The sequence below is a fragment of the Canis lupus genome, chromosome 13 (assembly GCF_011100685.1).
Source record: "Canis lupus familiaris isolate Mischka breed German Shepherd chromosome 13, alternate assembly UU_Cfam_GSD_1.0, whole genome shotgun sequence".
Lineage (NCBI taxonomy): Eukaryota > Metazoa > Chordata > Mammalia > Carnivora > Canidae > Canis > Canis lupus.
Window position 1 is genome coordinate 56,127,077 of NC_049234.1, and position 18,339 is coordinate 56,145,415.

General features: G+C 32.1%; 1 protein-coding gene across 2 annotated transcripts in view; it reads right to left on the minus strand.

Annotated features, from left to right (window-relative positions):
* Nucleotides 1–18,339, minus strand: part of TECRL (trans-2,3-enoyl-CoA reductase like) — a 115,750-nt gene that overhangs the window by 45,983 nt on the left and 51,428 nt on the right. For both annotated transcript variants that reach the window (XM_038556192.1, XM_038556191.1), the window contains exons 3-5: nucleotides 11,768–11,812; nucleotides 9,778–9,881; nucleotides 2,017–2,132 (exon numbers count right to left, since the gene is read on the minus strand). In XM_038556192.1, coding sequence (XP_038412120.1) covers nucleotides 2,017–2,132; nucleotides 9,778–9,881; nucleotides 11,768–11,812 — 265 coding nt within the window. The remainder of the gene's footprint in view (nucleotides 1–2,016; nucleotides 2,133–9,777; nucleotides 9,882–11,767; nucleotides 11,813–18,339) is intronic.

Genomic DNA, 18,339 nt, shown 5'->3' on the forward strand with positions numbered 1-18,339 from the left:
GTATATCTGCTCTGAAATGATTTCATACAGACTTAACATTCTTGCTATTTTGGAACAACGTGGTACAAACTTTTATCACTGAGATGTTATAAAACATGCTTATGTTTGTATTTAAGAATAGTAACCAGCTGTTAGTCAATTCCCTTAGCATGCCACTAGGGAAAAAAAAAAGTGCTCTTTTTTCATGCTGTGTTATATATCTCGGATATGTTATATGTTGATCTAAAATATGAATACAATTACACTGCCTTTATGAACCCTCCAACTCCAGCCTTTATTAAAAAACTGATCAGCCCTTTATTCCCTTCCTAGAGAGAAAAATGATGGCAATGTTCTAATAGGCTCTGACCAACTTGCCCATTATCCTTAAGAGACAATTTCCCCCTTGCCTCTCTGTGCTTCTTCCGCCCTACTAGGTTTCTTTTTGCTCCTGCAAACCACCACATTTCTTTGTACCATAAATAATTTCCAAATGAAGATTCTTTAAATTTGCTAGCTGAAATCTGATTGATCCCTCCAGCAAACAAAGAAATAGGTCAAATGCCACTTTCTTTGTAAAGCCATGTCAGAACTCCCATCCTGGTTGGGTTCCTCTCTTATACTCTAAAAGTGCTGAATGTAAAATAAACACATTTGTAATTGGTTCATCTATCTAATCATTGAAAACATGTTTATTGAGTATTTCCAGTAAATCAGGTAATGTTAAGCAGTGAAGATAAACTGGAGATCAAAGTGCATAGAACTTTATAGAGGGAAAGATACGAACAAGTGATGATGTGAACCTGTATTTTTAAAGTAATAAACTGCATAAAGCAAGAAATTTCAGTGGCATATTTGTATTTGAAGGAATAGGAATGGTTACCCTGAGTAAGAAATACTGAGATTCTATTTGAAATTAAAATAAGAGGCAAGAAAGTGGTATTTGGGATGGAGGAAGAAGGATAGCAGGTTTAAATGCCTTCGTGTTAAAGGGAACCTGGTAGGTCTCAGGGAAAAGGAAGGTCAGTGTGGTTGTGGTACAGCAATGAAGGATAAGGAAAGCTCGATTTGAGATGAGAAAGTCAGGAATCAAATCATTCTCTATCTTCTAGTATCCCTATGACCTAAATTTTGATTCTTAATTCACTTAGAGTTTAGTCATTAAATCACGTTCCCTCTCTTTTTTGTTTTTTAACAAATCTCTAGCACTACATCTCAGTGTAGCATCCTGAGTAATATTCTCTTTCTCTTTATTTTTAAAAAGATTTCATTTATTTGAGAGAGAGAAAGAGAGAGAGAGAGCATGAGAGAGAGATATCAAGAAAGAGCACAAACAGGGGGAGGGGCAGAGGTAGAAGCAGGCTCCCAGCTGAGCAGGGAGCGGGAAGCAGGGCTCAATCTCAGGACCCTGGGATCATGCCTTGAGCCTGAAGGCAGACACTGAACTGAGCCACTCAGGTGCCCCTCTCTTTCTGTTCAATTTGGTAAACTGAGAGAGAGAAACAGAGAGAGAGATTATTTTCACAGTATGCTATATATTCTGCTTTGATAATTTCCCTCATCTTTTTCTGTACTTTTACTTTCTACTTTAAAGTAAAATTTCTTTTGGATTTCGACTTGCTAAAGGGAATTATAATTCCCTATAAATGGCATCCCTATAGGGCATCCCTATAAATGATGCCCACATTTTTCGAGAAGTATATATTTTATTATATTTTATTTAGTATTATATTTTGAGCCCTATATATGACCTCTAAACTTTATTTTTTAATTTTAAGCTTCTTCTGACATTTCTGAATTTCCAGATTTCTTTTACTGTGATCATTATGAACTTCTATTGTTTCAACTTTAAGATATACTCAATAGTTCCTGGTATCTAAATTTGCAAGTTGGTGTGTATACATTATTTAAAGTTACTTAAAATGTATTTTATTAAATGTAATATATCTTAATTGGGTTTATAAACAAACTTTAAAATAATATCTGTGTACTAGTTTATCTCCTCCTTAATCTATAGGTACTATATATATTACTTACTGTACCACTGGGTGGCGTAATCTTCTAGAACTCTCTTTCATGTCATATATGTATGGGATCCTCAAATAAAAGAGGAGATAAATCAGCAGAGGTCCTGTATATTCAGCCAAAAATATCTGAAAATAAGAAGCATTTAAGTTAAAAAATGCATTTTTATTGATATTTTTAAGATTTATATGTAGAAGTAATAAGCACGTCTACAGACTTTGCCTACTGCACGAACTGGCAAAATGGACATGTAGCTTTAACTATTCTTTAAAATGCATTATACTGGGTGCTAATATAATTCATAAGAAGTCTTCTTTGGAAGAACTAGCCTAGACCTAAGGAAAGGATCATTGTAAATGGTATATATAAAAATAAATATTGAATTTAATGTAACGATTTCTTCATAAATAGTACATAGGAGTTTTTATTTAACTAACCAAACTGTGATAAACATATTTCTTTCTTATGATTATTTTTTAATAATAAATTTATTTTTTATTGGTGTTCAATTTGCCAACATACAGAATAACACCCAGTGCTCATCCCGTCAAGTGCCCCCCTCAGTGCCCGTCACCCAGTCACCCCCACCCCCCACCCTCCTTCCCTTCCACCACCCCTAGTTCGTTTCCCAGAGTTAGGAGTCTTCATGTTCTGTCTCCCTTTCTGATATTTCCCACGCATTTCTTCTCCCTTCCCTTCTATTCCCTTTCACTATTATTTATATTCCCCAAATGAATGAGAACATATAATGTTTGTCCTTCTCCGATTGACTCATTTCTTTGTGTCTGCCCAGCCCCATACACACTCCATCTTCTATGTGAACTGTCCCTATCATTGAATGGAATTGGCTGCAGTGACTTTTTTTTTTTCCTTAGCATGAATTTGATTGATTTGACACTGATTCAAGTTGAAATAATTTAGTTCTCTATTCTGCAAACTTTAGACTTTAATTCTGAGTCTGAGTAGGTACTTAAAAGGATTGCCTTCTGAATTTTGGAGCTGAGAGTCAACCATATACATGGAGAGAGATATCTAATCTATAGAGAGATAATCATAAGATTTGGAAATATAATTGGAAAATAGGCTGTTTGATTGTATAAAAATTCACTGGCTGACTAGCTTTCTTATACTTTTCTAAATCTTATGACTGTCCATTATTTAGTTTTGTTTTGATGCTAAAACCAGGTTAAAGTCACTCTGGAATTCACACAGAGAAAGGAAAAATAATTTACCTCTGAGTGCTCAAAGAGAAAAGATACAGACATGACAATGATAAATTCAACTGCCATTCTGCTTTGTTTTGTCTTTGCCAATTTTCATCATTTTCTAAGAAGGAAAACTCAACGCTGCACATGTTTTACTCAAATATGCAGGTGTGCACATTGATTAGAAATTATGTTTTTATTTCTCGGGGTCCCTGGTGGCTTCGTTGGTTAAGCATCTTCCTTCAGCTCAGGTCATGATCTCAGTATCCTGGGAGCAGCACAAAGTCCAGTTCCCTGCTCAATGGGGAGACTGCTTCTCCCTCTCTCTCTCTGTCATGCTCCCCTGCTCATGCTCTCTCTCAAATAAATTTTTAAAAAATCTTTTAAAAAAAAGGAATTATGTACTTATTTCTCGTGAGAACTTTGTATGACTACATAATTAGAATATATGATATATGTGCATGTTTTATATAACTATATATGTGTGTATATATGCACAGCATAAAAATTTACATACATAGGTTTCTTAGAGTATATTTTTCCCATTTAACAGTATTGATCATCCCATTAGCCAAGAAAGATATGCAACATATGATAAAGTCAGTATAAAGCAACCTTTCTAGTGATAAATTATATTAAGTGATGGCATACAGCATGCCTGATTATTCAGATTTAAAGAAAAAAAAATGTTTACCACTTTTGAATGTCTGATAATAGAGTTTAGTTAATACTTGAGAATAATTAGAATAATTTTTATTACAACAGAAAGTTTAAAATATTTATTTCAATGCCATCTGATCTAAGCAAGTAATTTTGAGCAAATCCTCTAGTAATATATCAGTAATGAAAAATGTTATGAACAATAGTTAACCTTGACCACATGTCACTCTTTATTAAGTTAATAAAAATGCTATCATAAATATGAAGTTTCTTTGAATCAGGAAATTAAACTACAGTCTTATCTCCATCATACACTAAAAATAAATCAGGAGAACATACTGGCTTACAGTAATATGTTCAAGGAAGCCCAATATTTTATCAAATATTGTTCATGCTGAAACATGGGGTTTAAACAGTCCCAGGGTATGAAGGCTATATCTTGACCTTAAAGCAGTAGAGAATTATAAGAAATAAATTTTACATAATGCATCTTTCAAAAAAAAAGTCTATTTGGGTACAAATAGAAAAAAAGAAAAAAGATGTTTTATTAAATATAGGAAGTAATCAGAAAATAGTTTTAGAATAAATAAAAATGAGGGCCAGATAGACAAATATTAATAAAACACACTTCTAAGAAAGGAATTTTTCTTCTCCTTCTAAAAAGAACAAATCCAAAAACAAAGCCAAATAAACAAATATTCTAGTTTTAAGCCCTGGCAAATCAAATGATTTTACAAAGACTAGGAAGTCCATTTTAAACCAAATTTTAGAAGAAATTATATATTCAAAATAAGCCAATATACTTTCTTCTAATTTTGAAGACATGCACACTACTTTTAAATTTCAACTTATGTTCAATATGAAATTATTTTCATTCTTTTCCTTTATAGAATTTTCACTGTACTAAACTAATGTGCTGCTATAATTGTAAAATTCACTGATACTAGGTATCCTAGATAATTGCAATTTTTTTTTGGAACTTCTGTGGAGTGTTCAACTTGGAACATGTCTAAATCAAAAAAGGAAGAAGACAATAAGATGTTTTAGAAATATAAACTGAAATACACAGCTGCAATTTTGAACTGTTTAGAATCTTTATACTTACATTGTGCTTAATGCATTTCAACCTCTCTTGAAAAAAAGAAAACTTTTTTTCAGTCCTATTATTATTAGGATGGTGTTTGATTTTATTTCTTTTTTGAAATTGCAATTAACAGTTGAAAACAAAATAAATTGCATATTCACAGTTGTTGAAAATTACTGACAAAATAAAGTAGTGTCATCCTTAATCTTCTAATGATAGGTAAGCTAAAAATTATGAAAGCATTTCCCAACAGTAATATTACTTTGTACTGAATAAGAAATATTAAAGTCAATATAATACTAAAAAAGGTTTCGTTTTATAAGTTAACCTTTATATAAATAATGCATAATGGAGAATTACATTTAGGTTATTCAAACCATTGTAATGAGATCAGCAAGAAAAATTGATCAAAATGTTTTTCAGGGTTCAAAGAGCTACTGAGTCATTGAGAGTTAGAAGATCAGGAGTTTTTAAACAGGACTCTAGAACAGTGATCGAATCTAGGATTTGAAGTCCGATAGCAACCTGGGAAGACTAAATCTTTTGAGGGCACCTGAGAATGGAGGGACAAAAATTGTTGGTTATCATCTTTCAAAGACAGAGATATCCTTCTAAAATCTCCAGAACTTGGGTTAAGACGTAGGAGAGTTACCCTCTAAGAGCCCTGATAAAGCACAAGTAGATCTGCCTGTATAGGTAATAAAAGTCAGCCTGAAAGCATTTGTCATCAACTGGATTAAGATGATCTGGACCAAATAATGCCATTAGTCCATCTGCAGGATGATAAATCAGTTTGAAAAGAGAGTAACATCATCTTAAGCTTCAAGTTATCCTTACAAGTTGTTTATATATATTTTCCTGCACTAGGTCAGAAATATAAAGGTATAAAGGTATAAAGGAGTAAAGACATTGTAATCAAATCCAAAGGAAACAGCAGACATTCAAAACAGATAAACTGAAGAACCACATGTCAGAATTATCAGACACATACATTTAAAAAATAATCTTTTATATATTCAAAGAAATAAAAAAACAAGGTTGAGAATTTCAGCAGATATGTGAAACATCAGACTAGAAAAATATGGAAATGTAATATGGATCCCAGGAGGAGAATGCAAAGAAAATAATGGAAAACAAAATGTGAAAAAGATTATGATAATTTTTCAAATTAAATATTTACGCTGAACAGTAGACTCAGATAACACTATAAACCAAAAGCAGGATAAATAGAAACATAATTGTAACTGTGTGCATCATAGTCAGACAGTGATAACCAAACAAAAGACAAATTTAATATGAGCCAGAGAAAAGACACATTGTAGTGGACTTTTCAACAGAAACATGGGAGTCAAAAATCAAATAATGAAGTTCTGTGAAGTGAAGACAAATATAACTGCCAATATGGAATTTTTTCTACAAAAAATTCTCCAAAAATGGTTAAATAAGTACATTTTAGGATGAACTGAGTTGAGAAAATCAATCAATGGCAGAACTAGAATAAATCAGTGAAGATATGTTCTCTAGGAAGAATGATAATAATCACAGATATAAGCTCAGGATTAGAAGGAATAATTAAATTGTAGTGAAAATGATAAATCTAAATAAATATTGGCCATATAAAATAATAGTAGCAGATTTTTACCTAAAAGTACCTAGAAAATTAAAATATACCACAACAGAAGATTAGGAAGAGATTAAATATCATAAAATCATTCAATTATCTATGAAGTATCTTCACCTCAGTAAACCTAAATTAAACAATTTCTATTAGTGTTTGATATTTTAAAGATGCACATTATAATCTATTGATCAATCAGTAGAGTTGGTAAAAAAGAAGATAAAGCTAAAATAACCAAGAGGCTAATAGAAAATAAAATATGAAAAAAAAAGAAAAGAAAATATGGCAATTAATTCCAAATGGAGCAAGGAAAATAAAACAGAACAAAAGGATTGTTGGACACGGGAAACCAATTGAAAGAAAATATTAAGCTTAGGGATAAAATTAGATACTTCTTTACATTAAAAATAGACTATGATTAAAATGTAAAACATAAAAAAAAATTAAACTATTATAAGAAAACATAAGAGAAAACTCCCAGATCTAGAGCAAGGAAAAGGTTCTTACATAAGATAGCAAAGACAAAATCCTTAAACATTGGCAACTTATACTGCATTGAAATTGAAAACTTTTTGCAAGAAACAAACAAACCCATCTCATTAAGAGAATGAAAAGACAAGTAAAAACTGAGAGGAAATATTTGCAAAGAACTTATCATACAAAAGACTTTATCTAGAGTATAAAAGTTACTCTTAAAACTCAACAGTGTGTACAAAATAGATAAAAACTATGTTTGTACAAATACCTACACACAGATCGATAACAGCTTTATTTGTAATAGTAAAATACTGAAAGCAACCCAAATGTCTGTCTGTGGGTGAATGGATAAACTGCTACGATTGTACAACCAAATACTACTCACCAATACAAGGAATTGGCTATTGATACATGCAACAACCAGGATGAATCCTAAAGGCACTGTACTTAGAAAATTAAACATCAATCTCAAAAAACTAAACAAAACAAAAAACAAAAAACCTGTCAAATTCTATTTACAGCATTTGCCACATAACAAAATATAGAAATGAAGAACAGATTGGTGGTTGCCCCGGAATAGAGAAAAGAGTGTGTAAATATAGAAGGATAATATGAGACAGTTCCTTTGTGGGAATGGAACATTCTCTATCTGATTGTAGTGGTATATACTTGAATCTTTACAAGGGATAAATTGCATAAAACTATAGGCATACACAGGAGTGAACATAAAAATGGTGAAAAGTGAATTGGATCTTTAGTTAATAGGATCTAAATAACTAACCCTCTATTCTAGTCAAGGAGGCAAAGATTTTCTCAATATTCTTTGACAGCACAATCTTATTTGATGAAAAATATTATTAAAATCTTAATTTAGACCTTGCTGAAGTGTTTGTCTCTAAAAAAACCAAAAAACAAAAATAAAAAACCCAACCTTGTGATATGCTTTTATTATCAAGCACATTTTAGCACATTTAGAAGCACATTTTAATATTTTATAAATGTACAAGAATGTGTGGTCAATATTGCTTTTATTGTATAATTTAGTAGATATAAAGTGGGTGCCATTGCAATGTAATGTGTGTATTTTTAGGAGTTAATAGGACTGACTCATTTGGAGCAAAAGATTGTGTGAAACATAGGGTTGACTTAAAAATATTCATCCTATTTCCAGAGTTCTCTTTGTCACCTAAATGACTTTCCTTTCAAATAAGCTATAATTTTCTCTACAATTGTCCTAGAATTCCACCTTAGCACTTTCTCTGCTCAGTGCTTATCCAAGTGATGCAGCTGGAATTTCTAATGAATTCACCATTAATGCCACTCATCCTGACAAAACTTCTGTAGACAGAATTCCCCTTTCATCATAAATGTGGACAAAGCCTGTGAATATTTTAACCTTTGAAGATCAGAATCTGCTTGTCTAAAATCTTTGGTAGTAAAGGTCTGTTGATATCATATGTAAGTATTAAGCCTTTTCCTTACATAATGCATGCATTAATAGGTTGTTTTATAAATATTATATTTCACAAGGATTCAGAATATTCTGAACTCAGTTTTTTTGTGTAACAAATTAGTACTCAAAATCTCAACCAAGGAACTTTGAAACCCAAAGCAATGATTTAACCAATAACACTAAAATATAAATAATAATCTAAATACAAGAAGGTAATGTATATTAAAGAAGAAATCATCAGAAAATTAAAAGATTTGACAATATTTTAATAAATGCAAACTTTAATTGCTGTTATTTGAAAATTACATAATAATCAATAAATTGTCCTGTGTTTGCAATGATTTTAAAAATTGAATGCTTACAGGGAAAACTTAAAACACTGTGGATGATAATGCTGATTGTTAATGATGACAAAAAGGAAAACACCTATCTTAACATAGAAAATATTAAAAGTGCAATCACATCACAGATATGAACTAGAATGTTATCAGAAAAACTTTAAAATTCTAAAAAATATAAATAAAATAATTGAACAGTAGAAGGATTGCACTATTCTTTGTATATCAGTCTCAAAATTATTTATCAAATTAACACTTTCACTGCCTGTCACTAAATATCACCTAGTTTTTCCTCTTACTTCTAAAGCTAAACCATCTATCTATTCCATTACTTATAGTTTATAATAGTTTAATGCTTGTGAACTAGTGTGCTTGTTAGTCCTTGTTAGTCTTGTTAGTCCTCCATGTCTTTTAATGTAGTCTTCCTACTTCTAATGCCATTGGATTCAGTTGCCATCACTTTGAAAGCTCCTTCTTCAAGAGCCAAAAGTATGCCACAACCACCTAATACAAAGAAGTCTCAGTACTTCATTCTGATTTTCCAAAATCCTCTCCCTTTGCCTTAGAATATTTTTATTAAATATTCTATCTCCTTTTTTTTTCCAATTTCAAGAGCCTTCATATTCCCAGGTTCCTAGAAGGAAAAGCTGAAGAAATACCATTTAACTAACAAAGCATAGGTTAAGCAGAAATAAGATTTTTAGATTGACATTTAAAAAAAAAAGGATTTATCCTCATTCTTCCATTTGTATATTTCCATTGCTCTAATACTTGTGTGAAGTTTTGGCCACTGTTCTCCCTAGACAGAATGGAAAATTTAAAATGCCATTCAGTATATTTTGTTTCATTATAAATTTACTTGATAAAAATTGTCCTGTCAACAAACTATTCCTATAAAAATGTGGGACATGTATATTGCACTTTAAATTGATACTTACTGTAATCCAACTGACTTGTCGACCCAGGTCTGTAAAATAGAGAGTGACAATGGAGGAAGCTGCAATGCTTTGAACGGTTATGTAGTCCTTCAAAAAAGGCCCACCTAAATAATAAGGAAAAGTATTTGAATACAATTTCAAGACATAGTGAATTTTTTTAAAGATTGATTGATTGATTGATTGATTGATTGATTGATTTAAGACAGAGAGAGAGAGAGAGGCAGAGACATAGGCAGAGGGAGAAGCAGGCTTCATGCAGGAAGCCCAATGTAGGACTCATTCCTGAAACCTCGGGATCACACCCTGGGCCAAAGGCAGACACTTAACTGCTGAGCCACCTAGGCGTCCCAAGACAGAGTGATTTTTAACAAACAATTTTTAATATGAAAAATTATGAATGCTAAGGATAAATACATAGAAATTGCAATGTATAATAAATATTTAAAGTGAAATGAAATGTTAACAAACCCATTTTATAAAATATCTAGCAATTTTTCAAATGTACAGTGATTTCCGACCTCTACCTAAACAAAGTGCAGACTACCACTAGCTACTATCCTGTAGTGTTCTAATAAAATGTAATATTAGATAATATCATAATCAAATATGATACAAGGTATTTTTAAAGTATAATTTGGGGTATTAGTAGACATTGATGTCAACCCTCTCTAAATTCTTTTATTATATGAAAAAAAAAAATTCTTTTATTATATGATAAATTATTTAGGGTGAATAAATTTGCAAGCACCCGCAGAGTGACATGATCTACATTTAAAAAGATCTTTATGAAAAATAAATAAATAAAATGGTATTTATGATACTGTGTGGAAACTGGGAGGAAGGGAAGCAAGATTACTTAGGAAGAACACAAAATTAATCAAGCAAGGGATTATTTAGATTGAGGTGGCACTAGTAGAAATGTTAAAAATATATCAGTTTCAAAAAAAAAATATATCAGTTTCAAATATTTATTTTATTTTATTTATCTGAGACAGAGAGAGAGATATGAGTGGGGGGAGAAGGGCAGAGGAAGAGAAAGAATGAGAAAGAGACTCCTTGCTGAGCAGGGAACCCAACATCAGGCTGGATCCCAGGATGCTAGGATCATGACCTAAGCCGAAGGCAGACACTTAACTGACTGAGCCACCCAGATGCCCATCAAATATGTTTTGAACATAGAGTTGGTTCAACTTGAGAAGAGAATATTTCAGTGAAATAAAGACAGCTTCTAGATTTTTGGCCTGGGCACTTGCGTGCATTGTAATTCATTAACTGGCAGAGAAGACTGGGAAAGAAGCAGGATTTGGGGGTGGGAATTAAGATTTAAGTTTTTTGATATTTATTAGACATTGAAGTAGAAGCTGTCAAATAGGCAGTTGGGTAGCTGTGTCTGTAGATATCTGAAAGTCATTAATACTTAAAGCCATGCTGCTTGATGAGGTTATTTATACATTTTCTGAATGGAGAATAGGATTTGACAGCTTGAGAAACTTAAGGCTTAATATTGGATATGATATTCTCCCTAAAATACATTCATTTCTGCTCCTATTTAGCTCATTTATTCTGCTTTAAACTGAAAAGAAAAAAAAAAAGAAAAAGAAAAAGCAAGCAAGCAGGACCAAGGAAGGAAGGAAGGAAGAAGAAAGAAAGAAAAAAGAAAAGAAAGAAATTGCTGAGAAGTATCCCTGAGAACATATTAGAAGGTAGTGGAATGCCAGAATAAAGCAATAAACCTTTTAGAAACAGAAAAATGTTAGTTCAGATCCTGCCTCCAATGCACATGACAGTGGATGTGTGAAACTTAACTCCTTGAGACTAAAATTCCTCATGCATAAAAGTGAAGAACTAGCTTATAGGGAGAATCCATTGACATAATTGATTTAGAACACTTATTGCAATGCCTGTTATTTAGTAAGTGATAAATAAATAAAGTGATGACAGAAAAGGGATTCCAAATTACATAAATAGATCAGTGAAATTTGATTCTTACCTTGTTCTAGCTGCAGGCCAACTCGGGAAGGATACCAGTTTGGACCTATTCCATGAAAAATAATAGCATTTAAATACAACACAAGTGTAATACACCTTTTAAAGTTTACTAGTTTCTTTCAGTAGCTATCTGGTAGTGCAGTTGACAGGGTAATTCTAATTTAAAACTTTTGAGGTGCCTCCATACTATTTTCCAGAGTGGCTGCAGCAGTTTGCACTCCCAACAGTGCAAGAGGGTTCCCCCTTTCTCCACATCCTCTCTAACATCTGTTGTTTCTTGTCTTGTTAATTTTAGCCATTCTGACTGGTGCAGGGTGATATCATTATAGTTTTGATTTGTATTTCCTTGATGGTGAGTGATATTGAGTATCTTTTTATGTTAGTGGGACATCTGGATGTCTTCTTTGGAAAAAATATCTTTCATGTCTTCTGCCTATTTCTTAAATGAATTTTTAACTTTTGGGGTGTTAGTGGTGTAAGTTCCTTATATCTTTTGGATACTAACCCTTTATCAGAAATTATCATTTGCAAATATCTTCTTCCATTCTAAAGCCTGCCTTTTAGTTTCCCTTGCTGTGCAGAAGCTTCCTATCTTGATGTAGTCCCAATAGTTCATTTTTGTTTTTATTTCTCTTGCCTCAGGAGGGATATCTAATAAGTTACTATAGCTAATGTCAAGGAGGTTACTGCCTGTGTTCTCTTCTAAGATTTTTAAGGTTTCAGATCTCACATTTAGGTCTTTTACCATATGATCCAGCAATTGCACTACTAGGTATTTACCCAGATAATACAAAAATACTAATTCAAAGGGATACATGCACCCCAATGTTTATAGCAGCATTATCTACAACAGCTAAATTATGGAGACAGCTCAAGTGTCCATTAACTGATGAATAAATAAAGAAGTAGTATATATGTATAATGGAATATTATTCAGCCATAAAAAAGAATGAAACTTTGCCATTTGCAATGGTGTGGATGGAGGCAGAGAGTATCACATTAAGTGAAATAATTAATCAGAGAAAGACAAATACCGTATCATTTCACTCCTGTGTGGAGTTTAAGAAACAAAACAAATGACCATAGGGGTAAACAGAGAAAGGTAAACCAAGAAACGGACTCTTAACTACAGAGAACAAACTGATGGTTATCACAGGGGTGGTGAATGGATGGATGGGTTAAATAGGTGATGGGGATTAAGGAATGCACTTGTCATGAACACCAGGTGTTGTATATAAACACTGAATCACTCACCTGTACACCAGAAACTAATATTGCAATATATGTTAACTAAATGGAATTTATATAAAATTTTAAAAAAAATGAATAACCCAATTAAAAATAGGCAGAAGATATTAATAGATATCCACCTCCCCTCCCATAAGAAAACTAATACTTTCTATCGGAAGACAAATTCAATCATAGGAAGTTCATAAAGTAGTTATCTAGTGTCATAAATGGAGATAGTGGTTACTCTTGGCAGTGTGCTGATGAGCAGTAATGGATAGTTATGATGAGAGCTTTAGGGGTGGCAATTTTCTGTTTTTCAGTCTGAGAACTGACTACATCGATGTGTTCAATCTGTAGACAAGTACCAAGGTATATGATATAGGACTTGGACTTGTGCACTTTCTGTAAGTTATTCTTCAATACAATGCTTAAACACTTTCATTTAAAACTGAAGAACTTTGATCTCATTTTTTAAATATTAGCAATGGAAGTGGGTTATTTTCTTTATCCCAAGTAAAGCACGCTATTAGAATAATATGAGTTACTGACTTTTAATAATAATGAGCATATTGATCATAGCAGACTACCACTTTAGTATCTTCTTATGCTACCATTAGGAATAAATACATAGTTTACTAAAGAATTCTACCTGGATGAAGAAATCAAAATACATTTATCATACACAGCCATAAAAATAATTGGCTCAAAATTACCAGAATATAATTATTTTCTCTTAAAATGAAATCTATGTTATTATTTTAAAGTTTCTACTGAAAACTTAATTCTTAACCTTGATATCCAACACTAAGCCAATTAACTTGATTTATAATAAATTAAAAGAAGAGCATTGTCAAAGGAACATTCTGCATTGCTCTTAAGTTTTCAAAACATTACTTTTTAAAGTGTTAATAATAATGATAATAATATGGCATAACTAGACTACTGTAATAAATTCTCCCTAAATTTATTGCAAAAAGATAACTTATACATGAACATGATCATGGATAAATAGCTCATAAGTCAAAAACTATAATCATAAGTTTAAAACTATTTAGGATTATATTTAAACAAAATTCAGTAATAACATGACAAATGTGCAGGCACAAAATTAACTTTGACATTTGATGTTTTTAAATTATAAAATATGCAGGTAGGGATCCCTGTGTGGTGCAGCGGTTTGGCACCTGCCTTTGGCCCAGGGCGCGATCCTGGAGACCCGGGATCAAATCCCATATTGGGCTCCCGGTGCATGGAGCCTGCTTCTCCCTCTGCCTATGTCTCTGCCTCTCTCTCTCTCTCTCTGTGACTATCATAAATAAATAGAAATTTAAAAGAAAAAAGAAAAAAAAAGAAAATATGCAGGTAAAGACACTTTTTTGTTTTGTCTTTGTATTTACTAATAAAATTATTATTATTTATATAGCCATTGGTGGTTCTGGAATGTATATTAACAATAATTGCTGAAAGATATTTTAAAATAATTACTTTTATTACTCATAGTGAAAATCCACTGCCAAAGAGGAATATTATGCAAATACATACAATAGAGGTTTCTATATGTTTCTAATTTCTTTTAAAACTTTTATTTATTTATTTATTTGAGAGAGAGACAGAGATAGAGACAAAGAATAAGAATAGGGAGGAGAGGGAGAAGCAGACGCCTTCCCCTCACCCCCAGCAGGGAGACCAAAGTGGGGCTGATCCCAGGACCCTGGGATCATGATCTGAGCTGAAGGCAAATGCTTAACCAACTGAGCCACCCAGGGAGACACTTACCAGACTAAGCCACCCAGGCATTTCAGATATGGGTATTGGAGAAAACACAAACATAATGAGAATCCATTCATATTGAATAGATAGTCATTGAGCACCTATGATGCCAATCTCTGTCAATTTTAATAATACCCATATGAGATACTGTTTGCAAAAGTACTTTTTGAGGCCTCCTTTGAGGGAAATGAAAAACTATCATTCTAAGCCCATAGAGCTGTCCATAAACTAGTGATTGAATACAGACTGAATCTACAATGATACATCAGAGAAATTAGAAGCTTTTACTTTTTGGGCAATCTATGTCCTTCCAATTCTCTCAACATGGATAAACTATGAATCTACTTATGAAATAAACTTGACATTTATAGGTTGTGACCCTTTAACGCTGTGTCCTATTGAAAAACAGTTATTAAGTTCCTATATAAAGCCTTAAAATTACTTTCAGTCACCTTCTCAAAGAGCAAAGAATAGATTTTCTGAAATGTTCTGTGCTTGTTGTGGAGAGTTAGAATAGGTTCAAAAAACGGCAGAAAAAAGATAAAGAATATATGCTTTATAAAGACTTTGTTAGCATGAATAAATAGTGTAAAAGATTATTTATATTGTGGAGTACACTGAAGTTAGACAAGTGTCTTATGGATGAAATATGACTACATAGGAGATCTAGTATATCTGCCAGACTCCAAAATTATCAAAACGCTGAACTTGACTTGTGTAACTTTTTTCATATTCTAAGCATGACTTACAGTTCTTTCCAGGCTAATTACAAGTGTTTATATCACTAAGGGATAACATTCTAAATGAGTAATATACATTGTTCAATAACTATGTAGTTCAGTATGTAATTCAAATATATTTATTTTAATAAGGTAGTATTTTCCAAACTATTGGCTGTGACCCATTAGTAAATTGAAAAATAGAATTAGTGTTTTATTCATAGCATTACATAAAGAAATACAATAGAATAAAGTGGAATAAGTAGAGATGGATCATCATGACACTGTAATACATTGGAGTAAATTCTAGATAGAGTAAGTACTGTTTCTAGAACTTCATTCAATAGTTTAAGTTGCATAAATATAGTGTATATTTATAAAACCATTAAGAAATAACCATTTCTTACTCTGAATCACAGTCAAAATGTTTTGAAATCACGAATCTAAAAGATGTATATTTCATTTTCTTTAATTTCTATTTGTGTAGAGCTTTCAGATAAAAATGGAACTAGTGATTGAATTAAATCCCATAAGACTAAACAGATTCAAAGGATATGATTATTTTACTACTTCAAAAATATTTTTTTAATTTGCATTATTAAGGAAGAAAAACAATAATAAAAGTTATATTGTATATAAATCATCTAAAATAAGGATGCCTGGGTGGCTCAGCAGTTGAGCATCTGCCTTTGGCTCCGGATGTGATCCCGTGGTCCTGGGATTGAGTCCCACACTAAGCTCCCTTCGTGGAGCCTGCTTCTCCATCTGCCTACACCTCTGCCTCCGTCTCTCTGTGTCTCTCATGAATAAATAAATAAAATCTTTAAAAAATAATAAATCAGCTAAAATATATCATCAGCCATATTCAGTCAAATACATGTGTCAGATGCCTGCCCTGCTTTTTTTTTAATATAAGAAAACATTAGTTGCCATTTTATTATGATCAAAATTCCTCCTATTGAATTTTGGTCAACATTATAAAAATAAACTACTTATATTTCCAGAGTTACAATCTAAAAATTGGTTATAGATATGTGAAATGTATTCTTGATCTTCTAGTGGCATCCACTCTATCTTTGTGTAGGTGAAAATATAGAGCATGACATAGTTTGTAAGATGTTAAAAATGATTATTGATAGCTCTTGATTACAGATGATATTAAATATTTAATTGAAACCTATGTTCATATTATTGCTGAAAGAAGAGAAATTTAGAAAAAAGAAAAAAACTACTGGAGGAATATTTCAGAAATAGTAAGTATCCTTCATGACCTAGAACACTTATGCCCTCACTATGACTATAGGTAACACTTGCTCCTTACTCCTACCTTTTCTTGATTTCACCAATCCCACTGGAAAGAATAAGTTCTGAGAGAAGTTAAGGATTAAAGAAAGTTAATAATATGATGGAACCTCCATAGTGAACCATAAAGACTTCTGTGAATAAATAAAGTGATCAGTTTTTGTTGTTTACATCCTGGGTTCTTTGTGGCTGGTGTTGTGAGATAATATAAAAATAAATGGAAACAATATAGTCCCAAGAAGTATGCTATATAGAGCTGGCTCTGTTTAAGTGTTTAATGGAAGAAAAATGAAATTCTATAAGCTTCCACATGGCTCAGTTTTATTCCTCAAGGTTCCAGAAATGGATGTAGAAGAAAATTAGCAAATTTGTCTGGCCTGTTCACTGTGGCTTGTCACTAAACGCAAATGTAGCAATCAAGGCTAATCTTGGAGATGACAGTTCCAGAGAGTTAGAAGCAATGAAGCCTTATTTTCTAAATAACCGATAAATACAAGATAGGAAATTGATCCTAAATGTTCTGAAAATTAACAATGATACCTGTCAAAAAAAAGAAAAAAAAAAAAAAACCCTTAGATAATAAGCCTCAAAAAAAGGTAGCATTTTTTTTAGGTAATCTCTGTGCTCAATGTGGGGCTTGAATTCACAACCCTGAGATCAACAGTCACATGCTATCCCAACCAAGTCAGCCAGTACTCTAAGAAAACATAGTATTATAAAATAAAGCATATCAACTGTTATTTCTGATAACCCACTTGAAAGAAAAAGTAAATTATATGTGTATGTAAGTATTACAGTATATAATATATAACATCATATATTTATATTTGTATAATTTATCTTGGTTTATATACACAGAGGCTTATCTGACGAAATACCAAATAAAATTTATAGAAATCAAATTGATAAGCAACTCATCTTTAGTAATAAAAAAAAAATTATGGAATGATAGTGTAGACAATTAGACCAGGCAAAAGAGAGAATTAGTCAGTTGGAAGATGGACCAGAGGATATCACTAAGAAAGTAGAAACATGAAAGGATTAATATGAAAAGTGGATTAAAAGAAAAATAGGGGCAAAAACTGAACAATACATTAGGCATATCCAAACATAACCAAAAATATGTATTAATTACAATGGTAAACTATATTTTCTTCCCCATACATCCAATTGAGGACAACTAGAAAAGTATGGCAAAATATTTTCTCAAAATCTCCACAGAGTAATTTAAAAAATGGAAGAATTATTAATCCAAGCTCTGGCAGGAGGGGAAGCCCAGAAAGCTGAGTCCACCAACAGGAGCCACAATCACCTAGGGATATTTTCTTGTATTGGAAGAAAGAGCTGAGCAGGTCTTTTCACAGTTTCACAAGCTTTTGGGAACAGAAAAACAGGTTTTATGCCTAGTTGAGAAGTATAAGCCCTTGTAAAAGCCCAATATCTTAATTGATATTATAAAATAAGGGCAAATCAGAAATAAGCCAGTTCTGACAGGAAATGAAGCTGAATTTTGAATCATCTCAATCCCTGTTTGGATTCAAGTGATCTGTAA